At 31.8% G+C, this 24,795-nt stretch overlaps 1 protein-coding gene and 1 long non-coding RNA gene across 2 annotated transcripts; one reads left to right on the top strand and one right to left on the bottom strand.

Annotated features, from left to right (window-relative positions):
- The first annotated feature begins 1,322 nt into the window (after window positions 1-1,322).
- LOC134714245 (uncharacterized) lies at window positions 1,323-3,113 on the top strand. Its single transcript, XR_010106519.1, has 3 exons — window positions 1,323-1,494; window positions 1,627-1,686; window positions 2,902-3,113. It is a non-coding gene; the product is annotated as an uncharacterized LOC134714245 (long non-coding RNA).
- Window positions 3,114-6,158: 3,045 nt separating this feature from the next.
- LOC134716860 (dolichol kinase-like) lies at window positions 6,159-18,672 on the bottom strand. The gene is made up of 13 exons (XM_063579872.1): window positions 18,536-18,672; window positions 16,700-16,862; window positions 15,834-15,927; window positions 15,206-15,285; window positions 14,651-14,788; window positions 13,381-13,550; window positions 12,644-12,694; window positions 12,094-12,273; window positions 9,377-9,583; window positions 8,175-8,337; window positions 7,675-7,773; window positions 7,112-7,189; window positions 6,159-6,298 (listed from the first exon to the last, which is right to left on the bottom strand). Exons 2-13 carry the CDS (start codon window positions 16,806-16,808, stop codon window positions 6,159-6,161), a joined length of 1,509 nt encoding a protein of 502 aa, XP_063435942.1. The 5' UTR covers window positions 16,809-16,862; window positions 18,536-18,672.
- Window positions 18,673-24,795: the final 6,123 nt, after the last annotated feature.

Genomic DNA, 24,795 nt, shown 5'->3' on the forward strand with positions numbered 1-24,795 from the left:
ATGTAAACTAACATTTATACATGGCAATCATCCTGAAATCCTAGAAGTGAAAGACCCGCTTAAATGACCCCAGATTCCTTGTGCATTTGAAACTCAGATGAAGTTTCTGTCAAAAAGACACGAGTTTTTTTTTTGTAAATTTGGTATAGCTGATTGTTTTGCTCTATTAAAAACGTTTCTATTCACCTGTTAAAGTTTTCATGATAGTAGAAAAATACAACAAAATCGTCATGTAATGCATATAACTACTTATACCCCAAATCTGCCTTGGCAAAGTATTGAATAGGTGTGATCGTAAAAGGAATACCATACAGCTTTATATATAACAATAATATGATATGGTATGATTGCCAAAGGGACAACTCTTCAAGAGAGACCAAATGACGTAGCAGTCATCACAACAATCGGTTACTATACTGCCTTCAACAATGAGGGAAAAAAAACTTGGAGCAAAACAGTTAAACAATCATAGGCCTAGAAATGACAATTATAGAACAATCAAAACTAGCAAACTAGCTGTCTGATTTATCATGTACAAAACAATAAACGAAAACAAATATGACTCAAAACAAACGACAACCGCTTAATTAAAAATTGTTTTGGGGTTGAACAAACCCTTCCCTATAACCGGGACAATACAAAATACGAACAAAAAATAAAAATAATTTGAAAAAGGCTTAACTCATCAGATCGATACATGGCACAAGAAAACTAACAGAATACAAAAGACACATATAACAGCGCAGGTCTGAGAGTAAACTGAAAAGCATTTGAAATAGAAATAATATAAACACATAATATAAGCCACACTGGTTTAAAAAGGATACACACCCTATCCTAATGACAAGTTCTGCGCGAGCATTGTGTTTTGTTTCATTGAGTATGGCACTGTCCGGACTCTGCTAAATTTAAAGTTAAAGATTATTTAGACAAATTCTGAACTCCCAGCCAGTTTTCTGAGACAAGTGCCTGTAGACTATTCAAAGGAATTTGAATTAAACGTCGCCAAATCAAATAAAGAAAAAAAAGAAGACGATGGGATAATGTTATTAGTCCTGACTTGGAACACGAAATTGTCTATGAAATGCCAGTCATGAAACTATCCTTAGTTTAAACAATTTTACATTGTGACAAACGGGAACTTGTTATCGTTCACACCCGCCACAATGAATCATTTGGCAATATGCGCCTTGTTTTTACCAACATATATGTGGACTATAAACCTTTGAAGATGACATTCACCTATTACTGTAGGAAACACCTGGACTTTACCCCGGAATATTTTTTGTCGTTTAAAAGTAACTATTAAATCACAGGCCATTGGACGAGATAAAACGTTTATTAATACATGTGTAAACGAACTGTTCAACACGTGAACCCATACGCATGTAATACCTATTGTACAAATACCAATTGATAAAAAAGAACCTTGAACCAATATAAGAAGATATACCTGTACTTATGTTATAACCATTATCAGGTGTCGAAGTTGACGTAAGTCTTTTCTGTCTTTACCATTTACATTTATATAATAGTCAATAAATTCAGTCGCAGATTGAATTCGTATATTTTTATTTGGATTTTCCATCTTTCATAATCTTTCATGTATTTGTTGTACATTTGTAGATAATTGAATTCGAAACCATTTCAAATTGAAGAATCTCTGAACAGAACATATAAGAAATGGTAAGTCAAAAGATAATTTTAATCAAGATCAATAGACAACTACGGTATATATACACATGTAACTATCTATTTGTATGCATTTTGGTGTACTTTTTTGTTAACATTTTACTGAATATTATTGATTCTTTTAAAGCATAACAGAACTTGAATTGCTGCTCAGAAAATATTGGGCAATTATAGTAACATACAAACATTCTATTTTCCCTTGTATTGCACTCAAAAATGTTGTTAATACTTAGGCAGGACAAATGCAACGTTAACCATGCATACAACACATGCATAAATCATTTCAATGGTTAAGAAAACTGCAATAGTGTTTAAGATACTTTCATGGCATCACAAAATTTATGCATCCGTTTTAAGATCATATATACTATATCCATTTATCAGTTCAGCCGGATTTATCAGTTATCTATTTTTATAATATGGGAGATTATATTTTGATTTACAACCAAGGTCACATTAGTAGACTAGTCTATAAAATCAATTGCCAATGACTAACAATTATAGTTTGCATAAGTCCTAACAGAGTCTTTGATCCTATCAACAACCCTGCAATACGCATGAATCAGTGACACATCAAGAAATTTTCATAAGGGGGAGGGCGCACTGACTGCTTAAGAGACCCAGTCTACCTTTTAGAAGGGGACCCGCTCCAGTCATGCATCAGTGACTCCCTATATAATCATTTAAAAAATCTCACTAAGGGTTGGGTCGGGCACCCTGCCCCTAAATCCGACTCTGGGATTGTGACTAGATTTGATCAAGATCCATCGGAGAATATTTAAAATAAAAAGTCAATATGAAATTAAAAAGCTGTCAGGTCATTTTTGACCAGAACCTTAACTTTTTTCTTGTAGATCTTGTCTTATTGGTGATTTAAGATGTAGTTTCCCTCAATCTAGTATCAAGATGATTTGAAACACGCTAAACCGGTCAAAAATCGTCGTTTATGACAATACGTTTACAAATCGATCCTCAAATTCAATAACATAGTTATGTTACCCTTTCTATTTTTTGTTATTTTTAGACTAGTATAATAATGCATCATTATGCCTTTATTAACTAGAGCAAAGATGAACTATTGTCGCCGTACTTTAAACCCAGTAAATAGATCTAGTTACAAAGTAGGGTTGTCCTTTTTTTAATATTTTGATATCAATATATATGGGTTTTAAATGATTTCACATTTGAAACACTTTTATTTTATTTCAGGCAAGCGGGTTTTTAAGAACAATTGCAAGATGGGGTGCATTTATTGTGATTCTAGGTTGGCATTTATTCCGAGATTTAGTGGGATACGTTATACCAGCACTGAAACCAACACCAGAAAATGGAGCACTGAAGTCATCATAAAACTAAATCAAACTTTGTCATGACAGTTTAAAATCATTATTATTTTTGTATTTCTTAAAGCATAATAAAAATAAATTATATCATCTCTTTGTATGAAAAAACAAACAGATTTCAGTTACTTAGTATATGTCAAAGAGACCCCCAACCAACAACATAAAATATAAAAGACATCTAGGGGTCAGAACATAGTGCAATTTCAATAAAGTTTTTTGTTTAGTTACAATTTGAAATCATCTCGTCTGACTTATCAACATGTGAACAGTTTAGTCCATTGCAAGTGAAGTGTAGTAACAAATATTCATACCATACCTTTTAAGTGATTGGCTTTTCAATTTCTTTCTTAGTTCAATCTTACCAACTTTTAGTCCAAAAAAGGAACACTAGTCTAAGATCAAAGTGCCTGTAAGCACCAAAGGATAAAGATTATTTCAATTTGAGAGTGGGAAGTAAAATTAACGTTTCATTGTTTTAAGCATAGGTTGTACTTTATTGAACTATAATTATGGACAAAGGGAGATAACAATAACATTGATGATTTTAGAACAGATTATAGATTCCAGCACTTAGCTCTAGTTGTGTACTATACATAATTTTGTAACTTTAATATCTGAGAATATATGTCATGAATGTTCATAGATAGGATTTTTAGAATATTGTGACCAATGAACTATATTTTGCATATCTCGAAAGTAGTGATAAACCTTAGAAGATTAGATATCAAGTCAGAACCATAGGGTTTTAATTGCATTTCATAAAATCTTGACACAAAAAGTATGATGTAGGTACTTATATAAAAAAGACTGCAAATTTGTTTTATTGTTGTTAGTCTAACATCTAGTGGCAAATATTTCGTGCAACTTCCTTTTTCCATCTTTTTCACTACATGTTTGCTTAAGGTCTAGTGGCAAATATTTCAAACACCCCCCTTTTTCAATAATAATCAATTGTTTATCACCATGACATTGAGTACATAAAAGCAGAATCATATACAACAAAAACATGTACAGAAAATTGTTTAACCCTATAACAGTATAATAACAACCATGAACAAAATTACTAACAAAATGTCAAATAATGCTACATTTGCTGAAAGCCAGCTCAACATACTTCACCTGCTCATATGAAAGATCATGCAGTCTTATATTTTAATGCTAATACATGTCTATAGAAACCAACATGTTTTTACCAGATCACACTGTTTCTATAACAAGTAAGACAAGCAGATATCAAAAGACCAAAGAGGATGCTTCTGTTTATTGTGGCAGATAGGTTTTCTCTGTGATTTTCAACTGTGGTTTCTCTTTGTGCAGCACAATATTTATGCTCCTAAATTTGAATGTGATACCAGTAAATCCAATTCTAAGATAGCATTACTGATTCCTTAAGCTTGTAGTGTGCAACAAAAAACATATTGAGGAGTGGGTGCTCCCATCAACTCTTATGCTATTTATTGTTAAAAAAGTAAATTTCATAACTACTGTGGATTCATTAATATTCGTTGGATACCAATTTTCATGGGTTTCGTGGGAAAAAGTTAACAACGAATTCAAATGTTTAACGAATAGCATATTTTCAATAGGCCTTGTATACAGAGATTGGCAAAACCACGAAATCAAATATCCACTAAAATGCAAGTTTTTAGCATTCCACGAAAATTGATACCCACGAAAATAAATGAATCCACAGTAAGTTTACATAAACCTCTCTATGTAATTTGTCAATACAGCTAAGCTTATAAGAACTGCTTATAAAAGAATAGATAGTATTGAGAAATAAAACAGGAAATGTGTCAAGGAGACACCAAGCCCACCAAAGAGGAGAAAAATAACATAAGGTTACCAATAGGACCAATTAAACAAGAAAATCCAGCACCCTAAACAATAATTTGTACTAGCTCAGTGAAAGGGATGCAACGCTAAACTATGAAACATATAAATGAACCAAAAAATTAAAAACACAAACTAACAAGGGAGGCCAATGTCAAATGAACAAGTACATAGTAAAATGCACAGAAATTACACTTAAATGTACATTTAGACGATAAAAAAATTGACTGATATTGATGAATCATGTTATTTTTTCTCTTCAAATATGACAGTAATTATAGATTATCGTTGATTATCTCAGTTGAGCTGGTACAGCGAAAGTGAGAAAAGCAATTGAGTTGAGATGACCAATGATAATCTGTTTATCGCTATTTTACCTATGACGACGTTGTCAATTTCAATATCAATTTCGTTAGCAACGCAATGTGGCCTCCTTAGTTTCTAGCGATAATTTTTCCATATCAAGCGAGAAGCATGATATGAAAATGATCACAAAAAAGAATCAAAGGAAAAATGCACAAAATAGTGATAATGATAATTATTTGAGACCTCTGATGAATCAAGATAAGGATATTTTGACGAATCACAGATTTTTTTTTAACCAATTTGACGCTATTGGCAGCCGAAAATGACTGTTTGACGCCTGACATTAAGGGGCATTGCTACCCTCTTACAATCATTCCATACACCAAATATACTAGAAATTTTGCTTTTAATATTTGAGATATGGACTTAACCACAAAAAATAAACCTTGTTCACTGATCCATGAAATGAAGTTGATGTTAAGGGAAAACTGTCTGGGAGGCATGATTACCTTACAAGGAATGCACATACTGTAATTGAGAAATGATTGCATGCATTTTTTATTGCGATTTTGTCCATTTAGAATAAAATGCGATTTTGATTTTAACAATTTTGAGAAAATATTTCAAAATGCGAGTATAAATTTTTGCGTTAACAACTGTGTAGCATTTTTCGCAATCAATCTGAATTTACAGTACCAATTATAGTTATCCTTTTACTCACAATAAGAGAGAATTAAGAATACTAAAAACCTTTTTTTCAAGTCCATGAACCATAAAAATGAGGTCAAGGACAATGGACATATGACAGATGGAAATTTCTTAATATAAGGCATCAAAATCTAAAGAGTGAATGATCCAGGTCTCCCACCTTCTAAAATATAAAGCTATTAATAGATTAGATAACACCGTCACTACCGCCACAGGAACACTCTCCCTATGTCGAGCTTTCATTGGCATGTTAATAAAATCCTTCAAGTAAATTGATTATAACATATTTAATAGTAAAATTGTATATAAAAACAATGGTAAAACTAGATTGTCTATTTGTGTAGTAACTGCCTCTAGAATTGTTGTCATGGTTACTGCTACAAGTGTTATGAATGTCAAGGATGATTCTACTTTGCCTGAAAATAAAAGAATTCCTTCATTAATAACAATTACTAAACAGCATGTTGCTTTATTGCACATTTTTTTGGTTTAAGATTTAAGTTAAAAATGTTTTCAACATACATTTTCACCTTTTCCTTAAAATTGTGTAACCCCTTTAGCTTTTTTCTGCCAATTTCCTTTCATAATCTAAAAGAATTCTAGGTAATCTATTTATAATTCAACCATTGAGGAATATTATTTGCATGTTGGGTTACTAACAATTAAAATTACCCATAGCTCTTTTGATTCTTAAATGATGATTTGTACAAATAAATAGTGAAAAACAATCACTACATTAGATAAATTTCTCTAATATTTCTGTTCTTTCTACACTTTTAATCAAATTAATCATCTATGTTCCATATGTATCTCATGTGAACAATCCATTCACCCTTTTCTTATCGAGAAAGTATTTACATCCGTATTTCCCCCCATAATTTGATGTATTTTACATTGCAGGAAAAAAATAGTTATAAAAGTGTTCTTGTATTGAATTTCAGAGAAAAAATCCATAAGTGTTAAATTACGACAAGTTTATTTTTTAAAATGTATATAGAGCTTCTTCTTTAACATTACCATGTCAAATTTTATGACTTTCATTGAAAAAGGTATACAAAATATTTTGTTGGATCCAATACTATTATCAATACCTTGCCCAGTATGTACACGATAAATTGACGGAATTCATTTTGACAATTTTGTTCTATCTGCGAAAAGTTATGAAAATTTACACCCTGCGAAAATAACCTGCTTTACTGTAACTCACAGTATGTTGAATTCCTACTTACCACTATACTGAAAAAAATACAAAGTGATGATCTGAGATACAAGTGAAGCTAAACTTCCTTCTACTGTCTTAGAACTACCTGCAAAATATTGATGAAATTTACAAGATGGCAAGGAAGTACCTATTATACATCAATTGTTGTTTGAATAATGTTCAAATATGATGGCAAATATTTTGTACCTTAAAATCAGTATGTTTAAAAAAGAATAACTTAGTTAGTGCATGTTACAAAACAAAGGAAATGGTATGATAAAAGCAATTATTTCTCCACTGAAAGTGCAAATAAAGTAAAATTTAAACTATTCTGATGGTGTATCTCAAAGAACAAAAGAGGGGTGTGTAAAAACATTGCAAAAGAACTTATGAAACTCCATTGTGCAACATTGTGCTCATTTATGCACAAAGGAGGTTTATAGGAGCACAAGTGATCTTAAATTCCTCTTTGCAAGGAAATAATGTAGTTTCTGAATTAGATTTTCAATATGCAAGACTTTGTGTAATCACTTGAATCAGTTTGGAACTCTCTATTATAATTTTGAGTCAAATCACTTTTAAATAATTTACCTGGACATTTAACCCTGCCTATTTTACTGCCAATAATAGATGCTACAGCATCTCCTATACCAACTGATATTACACCAGCATACACTGAAATGTCTGAAACTAAAGAAAACTCAATACTTCAAAATTTAAATTCAAGTGGCATTCACTTTTCTGAATATTCAGATACTGAGTCAAATTAATAAGCTAAAAGCTTTTTTTCTGTCAAAAAAAATTGTGAAATTTCCTGCTGGATGTTCCCAATCAATAGGATTAGAAAGTAGGGTTTTACTACCTGCTTGCATTTAGTATCTTTTTGTGTATTTATATAACTTATGTGTTATGCTTGTACGAAGAACAAAAGTGAAAGCAGGTGAAACCATGTTATCAAGATTACAAATAAAACAGGAAACCAGAGTTATGAATTATATTGTATGCAATGTGTATTAATTCCATGGTTACTTTATAAGGTATTTTTATGTATGTCTTTCTATTTCATCTTTTAAATTTTATCAATTATCTACCTGGTATTCTGAAAATGAAAGACAGCCATAATGGCAAAGATAATCCTAATATTAAATATATTGGAGTTAATGCTAGAGGTCCTTCATCCTGCTTATCTAGGAATAACTTATACTTTTCTTCTATTAATTGTCCAAATGGCTGCACATCCATGTATCTTAAAGTCTGAAAAGATAATCAAACAACTTCAAAGTTACAAAAACACTTGTTAATAAAACAGTGTAACTCAGCCAAAAAAACTTACAAAACAAACATGTATTACATCAACACATTCTGTACGTGCCTGTCCTAAGTCTTGAGCTTGTTATTCAGTGCTTGGTGTGTGTTGATGTGTGTTGCTATATATCATTTTTATTTTCGTTAATTGTTTTGATTTTTCTCCTAAAGTTGAATTATTTACGTCTGTCATTTTGAACTATTTTTGTAACAAAAGGATTCCATGCCAAGCTCACACACTATAACATTTATTTGTGATGTATAGTTAATCATTTATAAGATAAGATATTCTTCAAATTATTGGAGGTTTCAAAATTGAGTTGAAATGCCAAGAAGGGGCGGTTACAGTCATTTTAAAAAGAGTACTTTTGAAAAATAAAATAATGTTTAGTTTAAACATATTTATTTATAGTGGATTGGGAAACAAGTTTTGCAACTTATATTAATCCCTTTCCACTTTGCGGGTGCGAGTGCTGCCTTGTAGCGGCATTAGCCTACTCTTTTTCGAAATCTACAAGGGTGTCTTTAACGTGCAAGAGATGTGGCTCTCTCTTAACACGGGTCAGCCATTTATCGTCCCTTTCCGACGGACTATCATCGTTTCCTCAAGACCATACTCGCAGATGGTGTCAAGGGAGAGCCGAAAATTGAGTTCCTGAAATTTTCATCCCAATCGGGAATCGAACCAGGAACCTTTGTGTTAGTAGTCCAATGCACTAACCACTACACCACGGCTCTCAATAAAATAATGTCTTGGGTTAATGAAGATAACTCTATCAATCAGTATTGCATTTGATTAATTATTTTGAATAACTTGTTTGATACAGGATGAAAATCATCTGTTACTTACAAATGTAGCAGCTTGAAGTATAATTTTGAAGGAGATTGACATAACTGTGAAATTGCTTTTAGAGTTATGTCCCTTAAACTAAGAATTGATTATTTTTCAAGGTAAAATAAATATGAATCAATTGGTGTTTTTACTAACCTCTATGACAAACATAACACAGAAAGCAAGAAGAGATGCTGTAGTTAGGAATGTAGGATCTAACAATAAACCTGGAATGTAAACTGCTACTATAATGACATGGAAAAACTTTCTTGTTGCTGTGGAAACAGAAGTCTGCTTACTGTACATCAACAAATACACCACAGTGATTGCTGTCAATGAACCATACCAGGCCACAAGGTTAAACTACAACAGAAATAAACATTTTGTTTCAATAAAACAAGACATCAGCTGCAAATGACAGTTACAATGAAGATATAATTACGCCAAAAGCAACAGCTAATTTGCTTGTTTTTTTTCCTTGGTAAGAGATTAATAATACTTTAAGCATAGCGTTTAAAGTAGCCTCTATTTGTACAGATACAAAAATAAATATATATTTAACAAAAGACACTCAGTATAAAAAGATCAAACAAAAAATTAAAATTATAGTTACAAATTTTTAAAATGTGTTTTTGGACAAAACATAGCAATACTGTAAATTTCTTAAATTATTGTGATGTTTTTATTATTGCGAAAAATGCGACAGGGTTAGAATCACATTATTTAAACTCCCATTTTGAAATTCTTAATATGACTTAAACAGGATTTTTCTCAATATTGCAAAAATTAAATTCACATTTCAGTCTAAAAATTTCAAAATCGAATTTATAAATGCACGCAATAATTTGTGAATTTACAGCGCTCTACTGTGTTACTGTTTTTCAATACATTTTGTAACTATAATTACCAATTGACTGTAATAATATGAGTAGAAATGTACATTCTTTATTTAACAATTTAAATTAGGGATGTCAACTTGGTGAAGATTTACTAATCGAGTACTTGTTACCGAGCGATACTCCAGTACTCTCTCAGTTAAACATTTACAAAATGGAAACACAAACACCCATTTTATGTATTGTGGATCTTTGTCTTCAAAACGTGAAACCCTTGAACACTTTGACCTAGGACTAGATAATCGTCCAAGGAATTTCATACTATAATTATTAGCTAATTTACTACATGTACTAATTATGCATACAGGCAATAATCTAATCAAGTAATTATAATCAATGTCTATAGAAAAATTATTTCTCAAACAGCCGTGTTTGGGACCCGTAAAAAAGACAGTTAATGATCAGCAAATAAATTTAACTTTTTACAAAAACTAGAGGCTCTAAAGAGCCTGTGTCGCTCACCTTGGTCTATGTGAATATTAAACAAAGGACAGAGATGGATTCATGACAAAATTGTGTTTTGGTGATGGTGATGTGTTTGTACATCTTACTTTACTGAACATTCTTGCTGCTTACAATTATCTTTATCTATAATAAACTTGGCCCAGTAGTTTCAGAGGAGAAGATTTTTGTAAAAGATTACTAAGATTTACGAAAAATGGTTAAAAATTGACTATAAAAAGCAATAACTCCTAAAGGGGTCAACTAATCATTTCAGTCTTGTTGACTAATTTGTAAATCTTACTTTGCTGAACATAATTGCTGTTTACAGTTTATCTCTATCTATAATAATATTCAAGATAATAACCAAAAACAGCAAAATTTCCTTAAAATTACCAATTCAGGGGCAGCAACCCAACAACAGGTTTACTGATTCAACTGAAAATTTCAGGGCAGATAGATCTTGAACTGATAATCAATTTTACTTCATGTCAGATTGCTCTAAATGCTTTGCTTTTTGAGTTATAAGCCAAAAACTGCAATTTACCCCTATGTTCTATTTTTAGCTGTGGTGGCCATCTTGGTTGGTTCGCCAGGTCACGCCACACATTTTTTAAACTAGATACCCCAATGATGATTGTGGCCTAGTTTGGTGTAATTTGGTCCAGTACTTTCAGAGGAGAAGATTTTTTTAAAAGATAACTAAGATATACGAAAAATGGTTAAAAATTGACTATAAAGGACAATAACTCCACAAGGGGTCAACTGACCATTTCGGTCATGTTGAATTTTTTATAGATCTTACTTTGCTGAACATTATTGCTGTTTACAGTTTATCTCTATCTATAATAATATTCAAGATAATAACCAAAAACAGCAAAATATCCTTAAAATTACCAATTCAGGGGTGGCAACCCAACAAAAGTTTGTCCGATTCAACTGAAAATTTCAGGGCAGATAGATCTTGACCTGATTAACAATTATACCCTTTGTCAGATTTGCTCTAAGTGCTTTGGTTTTTGAGTTATAAGCCTAAAACTGCATTTTACCCCTATGTTCTATTTTTAGATATGGTGGCCATCTTGGTTGGTTGGCTGGGTCATCCAACACATTTTTTAAACAAGATACCCCAATCATGATTGTGGCCAAGTTTGGTTTAATTAGGCCCAGTGGTTTCAGAGGAGAAGATTTTTGTAAAAGTTAACGACGATGGACAACGACAGATGATGGACGACAGACACTAGACGCAAAGTGATGGGAAAAGCTCACTTGGCACTTCGGGCCAGGTGAGCTTAAAATGTGTGTGATGCTCAAATAGATATTTACCTATTGTGTATCAAATCTATACAATGCAATTCTTCAAATAATTAACCGAAAGTGTATGAAATACACAAGTTCATTGCTCAAAACTAACACTTTTGATATACCGGTAATATTATGCCAGGGAAATTATTTAAACTTATTTGTTACCCACCTTTAAAAGATAAGGGTAATTTTTACGATGTCTTTTGAAAGAAAACTGACTGATTTACATACTCTGATTAAATTCCCAGAGAAATACTCCAACAGGATAACTACAGGGTTTTGTCTTGGTAAACCAAATATAAGAAAGACTCCAATGACTAGACTGTACACTAAGTAAAATTTCAACTTGGATGTGTATTCTCTGATCATATGTAGTAATACTGAAGCTAGAACAACTCCAAGTATGGCAAGCTGAAAAATAATACATTTTGTAGTTATTTATAAGATATATAATATAATAAATACACAATAAACTTTTGGTAGGGTTATTGTTGCTCAGTCTTTAGTTTTCTATTTTGTGTTTTTTGAGTACTATTGTTTGTCTGTTTATTTTTTAGCGATGGTGTGGTAAGTTTATTTTTTGACTTATGAGTTTGCATGTCTCTCTGGTATTGATTGCCTCTCTTGAATCCAACATAAAAAAGATATAATTAAAATCTATTGTTCACTGAATATATTAGATTTCACATTCGTTTTTGTATGTATTTTTTTTTTATTTCCATGTAGTTTTAACATTTGACTCTACCATAACATATATTTACACCTGGACATGTTTACTCACCATTGCTATCTTTATCATGGCATGATCTGACAGTGTCTCTTCTTGATTTTCCTGTTAAATAAACTACATTTTTACTAAATGTTAAACTGAAAACTCTTTTATTCAGTTTTATGATGAATATCAAAACAGGGCTAATCCATTTTTAATAGAAATCACATATGATTTATAGAATATGACATTAGTTGAGCCAATATGCTACCTTAGAGATAAAGAAGTTGTAAATATAGGGGGAGGGGGTAGGACCTTTATCGGGACTCCAGGATCAGGTGTTTTTAAGCTCGAGATTTCAGGATTTACCCTTTCTTGATCATGGAATTCTTTTTTCAAATTTCGGGATCAAAGGATTTCATGTTTTTAAGGTTGGGATTTCGGGATCAGGACCCCTCCCATCTCCCCTTAATATAGCTACTGTATGTACACATTGCTTATGTGGTAGATCAGAATAATATGATACTGACTTTATATTGTTAACATGAATCTAACTATAGTGTTTTCTTTAATAATTGAACAGGTTTGAATCTACAAGGCAAAATAAAAGCAGACCAAATTTAAGCAGAATTATGATACAGTGTCTAATAAAATATCATGTATTTTATAATGAATTAAGATATTTTATCTGTATTATTTTGAATCATAATACATGCTCTGTGATTGTTGATTGAGGTGTTGCTTCAGATTTATTACAAGTTAATAGCTAACATTGTACAGATAGTATTAAGTCAATTATGTTTAATTACCTGAAGAATACCAGTTCTAAATAAGAATTCGTTGACAATGAGAAATGTAGACTGTAATACTATGATGCTTTCTCCATATGAAAATGCCATTGGAAACTTCTGTGGCAATTTTGACAAAGCAAAGTAGTACATTATGCTGTGAAATACACATAATCGAATGCTACTCAAATCTGCAATAAATAGAAATAAATAACATTATAAAGGGACATAACTCAAGAACGATGAAAGTTACGCTATCCAAATTTGTACTTGATTTGAGTTTTGTGGTAATAAGTATTGTGTATAGGTCCCATAATGTTCGGTTGGGACAAACTTCGAGTTACAGAACGGAAACTAAATATTTTTTTGCAATTTTTCGATTTATATTTTGTGGTAAAAAGCATTGTGTATAAGTTTCAAAACATGTAGACACTTCAGTTGGAGAACAGAAACTAAAAGTTTTGCATTGTTTTCAGTGTTCTCCCCTGGATTTTTTGATAGCGCTGTTGTAAGCGTGCTGTAATTGATTAATTCACCTTTTTACCTTATTTTAACATAATGTTACATATAGATTCTTACATTGATACCAGTGGATTATCGGATTTATCCAATCGAGATAGTTAAAATTTATAATTTAACTATCGAGATTGGATAAATCCGATAATCCATGAGTAACTATGTAAGAATCTGTTTCTCTAATGATTAAAAACGCATTTTCTTTTTTTTGTTAACCAAAAATCCCCTTCGAGTGCCTTTCACATTGCACGAAGTTGTCAATTTTATTAACACCTGTGAGCATATTTTGATTCATCCAGTTAGCTTAAAAGGTCATGACCCTTAGAATCAGCCAATGATCTTTTGAGATCACCAGCAACCACACGTTGATTAAATTTTTTTATACAATGAGTTCGGAACGGGATAAATTTCCATAGAATTAGAGAAATTTATTTATAACTACCATGTTGGTTGTACATTTGTATTATATTAAATAGACTAACATTTTTTATACATATCCTTTACAGAAATGGAAAAAAGTAACCTTTTAATTATTAAAAGTTTTAAAAATTAAAATGCCTAGATAATTTATATAATTTGATTTCATTACCACCCTTCCAATACACTTTAAGTTGCTTGACTTATAAAATAGCTATATATCCATTACAACTTCATATTTTATTGACACATAAATTTTGTATTTTACAGAAAGTTTTCAATTCCAAGATTTGATTTTTTCATTAACTGTAACTACAGGGCCATAGTTTAGTTTGATATATAGCTGGTGTAAACTCACCTTGTTGTTTAAAGATTTCTTTCAACCACAATAACAATAATGCACCTGCAATCTGTGAAGCATTGGAAGGGTTGTAGTGCACTAATGTCAAGGTCAAAGTTAACAAAACAAACAACAAACTACTATCTATTTTGTCATCTGTAATACATAAAAAAAAAACATAAAATAACTTTTTCCCTGTGGAAAAAAGCACTGAACATTCAACAACAATATATTTTTAAAGTTTACAATTTTTTGTTGATAAAAACTCAGTGGTGCATTTTTTGTTTTAACAATTCAGTGATGTACTATCCTTTTCTGTCTGAAGATTTTTAAAATCTAATTACAGTCAAGCCTTAATAAACAGAAGTTGCAGGGACCTGATACCATTATTTAACTTATCCAAGTTAAATGAGATTACAAATAATCCAAATTTGACTCATTACAGTTAGAAATGTCTTTAAAATGTGAGTTCTGCTGAAGTTTACAAAATATCTCAAATCAAAACTGCTTTTCGACCAAACTGTCCTTTACAAATGAGGTTCAAATATAAATAAAAAAAAAAAATTAAATTACCTGTTTTAGTGATAAAATTCCCAAGAACACAAATGGCTGGTATCAAGAAAGAACTCCATAGTCCTTGACTGTTAATAGACCTAGGAAAACAGAAAATGTAATCATAATAACAAATAGGGAAAGACAAAGATTGATAAAATGTGGATGCACAATAAAAGATTAAAATATTACCGACAAGTAATATATACATTTCAGTTAAGTATTTGTTTAACAAAAAGTAATTTCTAACACTAAAATAAACAGCAAACATTTATTGTGTAACTTGGACATCATAGTGTTTATTGCACATAATAAAAGTTATAACAGTTCTAGAGTTTTGATAAATTGAAGTGAAAAGTCTATTTTTAAGCATCAAAGGTAACACCTATATACAACGCATGTGTGCTTGCATTGTTTATGTAAGGGAAGGAAATTTTGTTTCCTCCATGCATGTTTTCACTATTCACTTTTAAACAATCTGGCAGTATGTTTTCAACTTTTCTAAAAGTTTTTCTTATTTTATTATCTCAGTAAGCATTTACTTTTTAATTTTAGTTTCACCAATAATTGAAGACAAATACCTAAATATGTAATGCAAACTGGAGTTGTCTTCTTGTTTTTGCCTAATTTTCATGTTTGTGACATATACCTGTAACTACCTTCTGTTTTCTTGACTGGATTAACATGGAAGAGTGGTGCTGCCTGATGGAGTAGGATCATCAGGAAGGAACAGGCTAGGTAACCTGAAAGGATCAACAGATGTACAACTTCACAAATATTTGTCAACTGCTGTAATGTACATTTTCATCAACAAACCATTAAAGACTTGCTTAATTTTCTGTCTTTCAAATTCAATAAAATATATCATAAACCCGTTTTTGGCCATTAGATTACTTGAGCCCAATGCTTGTGTTTCATGGAAAATGCATTTCAGACTGTGATTTTTATAAATATTGATGCAAAACTTGCTGGTTTCAAGAAAAATTCTGACAAAAATTCTCTATTGCCATATATGCCGTAGTTGCTGTTTATCTTACATGTGATAAAATTAATGCCATCAAGGATTCAAACTTAACTGTTTGCAGTCAAGAGTTACTGGATGTTAGTTTCAAACTTAACTGGTTGTAGTCAAGAGTTACAGGATGTTAGTTTCAAACTTAACTGGTTGTAGTCAAGAGTTACAGGATGTTAGTTTTATAATTGTCATCTCCAGGCCTTTTATACCTTACTACACTAATCATTGTTGAAGGCTATACAGTGACTTATAATTCTTAATTTCTATGTCATTTGCAATTGGTCTCTGGTAGAGAGTTGTCTCTTTGGCTACCAAACCACATCTTCTTATTTTTATTATTTTATAAGTTTTTTTGTATATGTTTATAAGAAAAGTTTGTTGGTATATTAGTTGTAGTAAGACTAAATTATTGGTATATATTTATTTTTTATCACATACATGTACACACTACACAAACATATATCTATGTCATGTATGTCTTATATAAGTTATAGTTATACCTAACACAGCTACCTCTGTTTCTGTATCAGATTTGTTATACAAGAAGAATAAGACTGTTCCCATTCCTCCTGTGACAACACTGGTTTCCATCATCTGTAGAAGGTCCATATTTATACTTAGTACCTATTACTTTTATGTTCAAACATCAAAAGATCTGCAAAACTATGAAATAAAACATTATTTTTAATATGCTGCTTACCATAAACATGATAAATTTTATCAATTTCACAGCAGAAAAGAATCACTAACAAGAATGTGTCCCCAGTACACTGATGCCCCAGTCGCACTATCATTTTCTATGTTCAGTGGATCATGAAATTGGGGTAAAAATTCTAATTTGGCATCACAATTTGAAAGATCATATCAAAGGGAACATGTGTAAAGTTTTAAGTTGATTGGACTTAAGACTTCATCAAAAACTTCCTTGACCAAAAACTTTAACCTGAAGCAGGACAGATTCACAGATCAGAAAACATAATGCCTCTCTACTAACGGAGGTTGGGCAGAAAAACATTAATACAATGTAAGTGCTAAATTTGTTTTTTTTTAGAAAAATGAATTTGAATGATAAGGATTGATTATATTTAATTTTACAGTTATACATTTGAACTTCAATTTACTTGTTTGCAACATTTTGCTAAAGGAAAGATTGATTGATTGTTGGTTGCATAATGCCCAGTGGCAAATATTTCATGCATGTTCAGGTCGATCCAGGATAGAACAGAAGTGTCTGCTAATGAAATTTTGTAGTTAAAAATAATTTTTCTTGTCATAAATATGCATGAAAGTTATTACTTATTGCCACTTATGTTTTTATTCATGTAAAAAAAAACATGACGATTACTCAATGTACAATGTAGACAAACAACTGAACATTTTTAAGATACTAAATTCATTTTAGCTCCATTGCAATTAATGAGTCAATATTGTTGTCCTGTTGTGAGAGAAGCAGAATGAGAAGGTACATCCTGTTATTGTACTGATTCAAGTGTTCATTGTCATGATTGTAATGTGATTGTATTTAGTGCTTGAAAACTCTTAGCACATGCACTTGGAAAGTTGTATCTAAATACTTTGTAAATTAATAGAGTAGCTCGCCTTGTATTAAGACACCCTACACTTTGCATCATTCCTGTACCTTTATTTGAGCATACATGTATAATAGTACCATAACATAATTGGAATTCCTTTGGAGCTAAAGCTACCAGTTATAAAATATACATGTAGAAAGGTTAATAAATGTCCCAGATTAAAAAAAATGTATATCATTGCAGTTGCACTGATCTTATCGTAGATTGATTTGAGTTGCATCTTCGCTAGCCAAGTGTTACGATCCACTCCTGTTCTCTCCGGGCTAGCAGAGATGTTTTAGTTGGTGCTCTCTTTTAACTGGAAGTCAACAACAAAAAATAACACATATTTCTGCTAAGCTTACAGTGTAACTACCTTAAATTTAAGCCTTACATCGAATAAATATGACGTCTTGAAAGGCTATTATATTTTTTTCATTGACACATTACATCAAAAAATATAGAAGCCTTTAAAGAAGTCATAATTATTTGGACTATAAATGGAAATCGGACAATAAATTTCATATCAAGTAAAAATGTGTTGCTTTATTTTTTTTACGGTACCAAATGATATTGTTTAACATTTTAAGTCAAACATTTACCCGTGTGAAACTTCTGCATTAATAAGAACATAGTTTTGCCACTAGGCAGAGCTACAGTACATGGGATGATCTGATGATCTGATCAGTTTTCGAATGGACGAGTTGAGTTAGCCATATATTTACTTTGAGGATAATTAGTTTGCTTTAAAATTTCTGTATTTACCTGAAATTTGCTGAGTAACAAGACAGACAGAGTATTTTAGGGGGAGGTTTATATGTAGTTTATATGCTCTCATTTTTATCTGTCTTTATTTGTCGAGATAACCCATGTGAACCTAATTTTTCTTAGTCGGAGCAGTGCTTGAAAAAGACAATAAATTTAGAACCAAAACGGTAATACACACGTTACAAATTACGCGTTTAGCTATAGTTACGTTGATACAAACAAATCGAAAACTCTAGAAATGATAAAAACCAACTTACATTAGACTAGATATTTATAAGATAATTGAACTTATTTTTTTTGCTTTATAGCAATACAATTTAAAAATAAGAATAAAATATACACCCAAAACTGAGCAATGCGTCAACTTCGGACGATGAATTGTATTAAAATAGGACAACTTGGCCAGCATAATCAGTGTACACAATATTGAAGACACTATTATACATAAATAAAAATATGGAAGAAAAATAGAATTTAAAAAAAAACAAACTATCTATCTTATTAAAAGCGAAAAATAAACAAGGACAGAAACATCATGATGATTTGACAGTTTTGACTCAGAACATACAGATCACCCTACATGTAAGTTGACCGTTGAAATAAATATTGACATTGGAGATTAAACAAACAAACAACAATAAACCGACCAACCACAAAAAATAAATAAATTAAAACAACGTTAGATATGAGCAAAATATGTGTTGTACCGACTTCTCGTGCTGTGTCTGATGACTTTTAGCACCTGGTGTAAAACAAGAGAAAGTTCTAGTAAATATAGATGTTTATTTCTTGAAATCAGTAATCAAAGTGACCGTTGAAAACATTAATTGTTTCCATGCGGGCGTGGTCACATGATCACTGATTTCTTAACTTTCTCCAGTTTTCACCAATCAAAAATTACCTTGTAAAGCTCCCTTGACCACAACCTAATTTCACTGGTTGGTCAATAATCCAGTCATGGGTGACAGGTGTTATAAACAATTTCACACATGAGTAATAGGAAAAGGTTGTTTAACAAAAGCCTTAATTTACATGTAAGGTACATAATCCAAAGTAAATAATTTAGCACTTACATGTCTCTTTGTTATCCGGCTTAATTAAGTAATCTAAATATTAAAGTTGTATGTCATTCTTCTTTATCAAAAATTAACATTCCAAAAATAATGTAACTTATGTAAGGAGAAATTTTAGAAAATAAAATAAAAATTTAAACTTCAAAATACTTTAACTCAAATTGTAAAAATTGAATAATTTTCACTTAAGTTTTGGTCTGTTATATTAAAATTTTGTCTTTGGCAATTCATAATTTTTCTATAACAACTCTTCCTCAACCTCACTAAGCTTTGTCCCAAAGCTTGAATTTGAAACATCATCTGAACTGATAAAATAAGAATAATAATTATATATATATATACATGTAAAAAGAATAAAAGTATGATAAACATAATGTTAAAGTTCATATAGAGTCATTATTTATATATGACACTTATGTGAATGTAGTTTTGTGATCTAATGCCCATAAAATACTTAGTTAAAAATTAAAAATATATATATGTATGGTCATAATTGCAGATATTCATTCAATAAGACACTTCCAAAATTTCAAAGGATGTATGTTAATACACTTGTAACGGGGAAGCACTGAGGTATTGCTTGTTTGCAAATATGCATTCACTTAATATTGTCATTTTGCATATGAGGAGTTTTATTAACACTTCACACTAAAATATGTGTGTTTATATAGTACTGATGCAGTTTTCCAATAATGAAAAATCAAGTAAACCAGGTGCTTTAGTGCAACAGAAAAGTCAAAGTACCAATAAATTTTCATATTAAAAGACAATATAACGATATAAAATTCAAATATAAAACATGAAAATGAATGATTTCTTATATGCTCACTCCTTGTAAGCGCATGATCTGCAATCTCATGATCTGCAATCTCCCGATCTGCAATCTCACAATCTGCAATCTAATGATCTGCAATCTCACGATCTGCATTCTAATGATCTGCAATCTCTATGACATAATGTAATCTAAAAATATGTTTAATATGTGTTCTAAATCCTACAAAAAGAAATAAACTAAACATTAATACACTCTAAACTCCTCCACTTTGGCTCTCGGTAACATTTCACTGAACACTTAACTTCATCATACATAACTATAACATTGGAATGGATTCTAGTTTCTCAGGACACTAAATTGCTAAAATAAAAAAAAAGTGATGATTAGTCGAATGAGCACGGCCGTACTCTAGCACTACTGACAACAAAACACATATGCATTCTGTTAGGTTTGACTTCACATCATAATTTGCCTAACAAATTTCTGAAATTAAAAAAAAATTGTTAATCAAAGGGTCAAATAATAAAAGAATGGTCCACTGCGCAGATTTGAAACTTGAGTTCAATCCAGATTATTTGCATGTAAGTGAGTTATTCGCCTTTAAAGCTTTATCTGTGTTATTCCAATGAAATTTGTACAGTAATATGTTTTCACCTATGGCCTTGTAAAATATTTCCTCTGTTTTCTCCTCCTTCCTTTTTTTGTTTTCCTTGTAAAGTATTCATGTATCAATCCCTCTCCAATATTCTGCTTTGGTTCCCATGTCGGTTTGGAACCATCTTTCCATTTCACAAGAAAATACTGTATTCCTCTTGTTTTCCTTGTATTTAGTAGTGTCTCAACCTCATGAAACGTATCATCAATAACATTGTTCGGTTCATCTCCATTATCACTGTCGGTTTCTGAATCTGTACTCTCATTGTCTGCAATTTGATCATCTTGATCATTATCTGCAGGTTGGTTATTTTGCGCATCGGGTGGATTATCTGGAACTGGACGTTCTGGAGCTTGTGGCGGGTCACGGAAATCAGTGGGATCTACATATTGCCTAAGATTGCTCGCATTGACCATAGCTTTAACTTCCTTCTGGTCACTGCAGCGTCTTAATTTATATGTGAAATTCGGCCCACAGTCAGTTATGTAATAAGGACAATTAAATTTATCAACTAATTTTGGTGAACGACCGACAGGGACTACATGTTCTTTAAGTAAAACTTTATCTCTAAGCCTAAATTCAGGAATTTTGGTATTTTTGTCGTATTGTTCTTTCATTTTTGCTTGTTTAAGCTTAATATTTTCAGCAGCAAAATCTTGGGTAATTTTGAGGTTTGAAATTATTTCTTCTAAATGGTGTTTTGCATCTTTTGACAGATTGTCTTTTGGCAAAACAGATGCGTCAAAAGGTAAGTTCATCTCCTTGCCGAACACCATTGAGAAGGGAGAATACTCTGTTGATTGAGTTGATGGAGAATTTCTAAAAGCCATTAAAATACCTGGGAGTTTATTTGGCCAATTGTTCTGGTCCTTATCACTATAAGCTCTGACTGCCTGTATTAATGTGCTATTGGTCCTTTCCACTAATCCATTTGTCTGTGGGTGGTATGAACTTGTATGATGCCTTGTAATATTCAACATTTCACACAAAGCATTTACCAAATTCGATACAAAATTTCTACCAAGATCTGTGACTAAACACTTCATTGCACCATAACGACTAATAATCTCACGAAACAAAACCTTTGCAACCTCAGAAGCTTCTTGAGTTTTCATAGGAAAGGCCTCACTCCATTTTGAAAAAGAATCTACTAAAAGCAAAACATAAGAATAACCTTCATTAGTTTTACTGAGTATCAGAAAATCCATATGCCATCTTTCAAAGGTTGTGTCAACTGGCAGAGGATTAAGAGGTGGTTTCTTACCCTTTGTATCTCTTTTAATTCTCTGACAGCGATCACATGATCGAATGTAGTTTTCAATACTTTGGTGCATTTTAGGCCAAAAGTACTTAAGACTCAAAGCATGATAAACACGTTCAATCCCAAGATGTGCACCACCTACGAAACTATCATGATAACTTAAAAGAGCATCCTCTCTAAGAACTTGAGGGAGACATAATTGTTTAATCCACTTTTCACCATTGTCAACTCTGACTCTCTTCTGAAACCATTTATACAAAACATTATTACAGATAGAGTAATCTTGAGCAGATTTTTGAACTTTTGAACTCTGATCATTGTCTGCAGGAAGAATACCCTGAGTAAGAAATTTGTACATATTTCCAAAATCATGACAATTTTGTTGCAACTTTGCAATAGCAGGTAGGTTTGACAATTCTGGTCTGGCAATAACGGGATCTAATGGAGCAACCATAGTGTAATCATCATAAAAGAATTCCACTTGGATACTCTCACAAGTCTTATCATTGCCACTAGCTTCTGTTCTAGTATTCACTCCAGATACCTTTACAGCTGCGACTTCATTTTCATCGTCAGGCTGTTCAGGGTATGAGCGTCTACTAAGAGCATCAGCTACTTGATTGTTACAACCCTTTCTATACTTAATGGCACTCACACCACATCTTCCTATATCTATTAATCTCAAAATTGTAATGCTGCAAGTCCATTGCCCATCTTGTAAGTTTACCTGTATTTGCCTTCTGATTCATGAGATATGTCAATGCTTTGTGATCAGTATATATATTGAATTTGCCAGTAGCAAGATAAGTGTTAAATGTTTTTACACCTTGAACTACTGCATAACACTCTTTTTCAGTTGTATTTCAAACCTGTTCAGTTTTGGATAAACTTTTACCACCAAAAGCAATGACACGCTCTTTTCTCTGACTGTCTAATTGACCTAGAACAAAACCTATAGCTGAATTTGAAGCATCACAAGTCAGCATAAAGGGTTTATTCATGTCAGGGTAAGCCAGGACAGGAGGTGTTAGTAAAGCCTGTTTTAAATTGTCAAAAGCTACTTGACATTCCCTATTCCATTTAAAACTTCTTTCTCTTTCCTTCTGTAACAACCCATTTAAAGGAGTGGCAATCTTTGAATATGAATCAACAAAGCGTCGATAATAATTGCACATTCCCAAAAATGAGCGGACCTGTTTTTGTCTTGTAGGGACAGGAAAAGTACTAATAGCTTTTGTCTTTTCAGGATCCACCTTAATACCTTCTTTTGAAATGATGTGCCCTAAGTATTTCACCTCTTTTGCTGCAAACACACATTTGCTTGGTTTCAATGTGAGATTTGCATCACGAAGACGAGTGAAAACTTGTTCTAGATGCGAAAGATGCTCTTCAAAACTCCTACTAAATACCAAAATATCATCCACATAAACTAAGACAAATTGCCAATTGAGACCACGTAAAACATTAGACATGAGCTGTTGAAAACTTATAGGAGCATTTTTAAGACCAAAAGGCATTCTGAGAAATTCATAGACACCATTGCGAGTTATAAAAGCAGATTTATGTCTTGTTTCCTCATCCATCTCGACTTGCCAAAATCCATTGTGAAGGTCGAGACAACTCAGAATTTGCGGCTGCACTTCACCAATCGTGTCAAATACGTTTTCTAGCCGTGGAATTGGAAATGATGAATTTTTTGTTTGAAGGTTCAATTTTCTAAAGTCCACACAAAATCTGTACTGCTGAGGCTGACCCGGTGTAGTTTTCTTTTTCACTAATATAACAGGTGAATGATACTCACTGGTTGATTCTTTGATGATGTTGTTTTTCTTCATTTCTACCAAATGTTTTTCTGTCTCTTTGTGCATATGAGGAGACTGGTTATAGAATCCCATTTTGACTGGTCTGGAATCCCTAAAAGTTTCAATTCTGTGCTTGTACCTATTAGTAAAACCTAATTCAGATAAATTAGTAGCAAAAATATCTCTATAAGAAGCTAGAAATGTCTGCATTTTCTGTCTCTGCTCAGAATTCAAATCAGATGTGCTGAAATCAAAATTAATAGGTTCCTTGGCTTCCTTAGTTTGCTGTAAACTAGCAACAGATGGCATGTTATTATCTAAATCATGAATAAAATTTGAATCAATGTCTGATACAGAAGCAAGCACTTTTGTTGCGGGAATATGTATTTTCTGATTTGTAGGATTCATCAATCTTATGACCGCTCTTTTCTTAATAATTTTGACTAAACATTTAGCACTCGTAAGATTGGAATCCGCTAAATTACTTACTGGTTCCAAAAGAACTATTTCTCCTGAATTCCTTTTTGAAATTTTGACACCAACATTCATTTCACAAAATGGAGAAATAGTGACAGGGTAATACGTTCTAGCAAGGCCAGTACTACTAGTCTGTATCATACATACTTTAGGTATATCTGCATTTTCTTTATCTGGTACCTGTAAAACACTTTTAGAAAAATCAATATTAATC

Source organism: Mytilus trossulus, chromosome 4 (genome assembly GCF_036588685.1).
Source record: "Mytilus trossulus isolate FHL-02 chromosome 4, PNRI_Mtr1.1.1.hap1, whole genome shotgun sequence".
NCBI classification, from domain to species: domain Eukaryota; kingdom Metazoa; phylum Mollusca; class Bivalvia; order Mytilida; family Mytilidae; genus Mytilus; species Mytilus trossulus.

Bases quoted from the DNA above. Each gene is read 5' to 3' on its own strand.
- LOC134716860 (XM_063579872.1), bottom strand. From the start codon at position 16,808: ATGGACCTTCTACAGATGATGGAAACCAGTGTTGTCACAGGAGGAATG. The intron at 9,584-12,093 runs GTATGTAAATCA...TTTCTGTTGTAG, and splicing joins TCTCTGGGAATTTAATCAGA to TTTAACCTTGTGGCCTGGTA. The intron at 6,299-7,111 runs GTAAGTAGGAAT...TTTTATTTTCAG, and splicing joins GTATTTTTTTCAGTATAGTG to GCAAAGTAGAATCATCCTTG.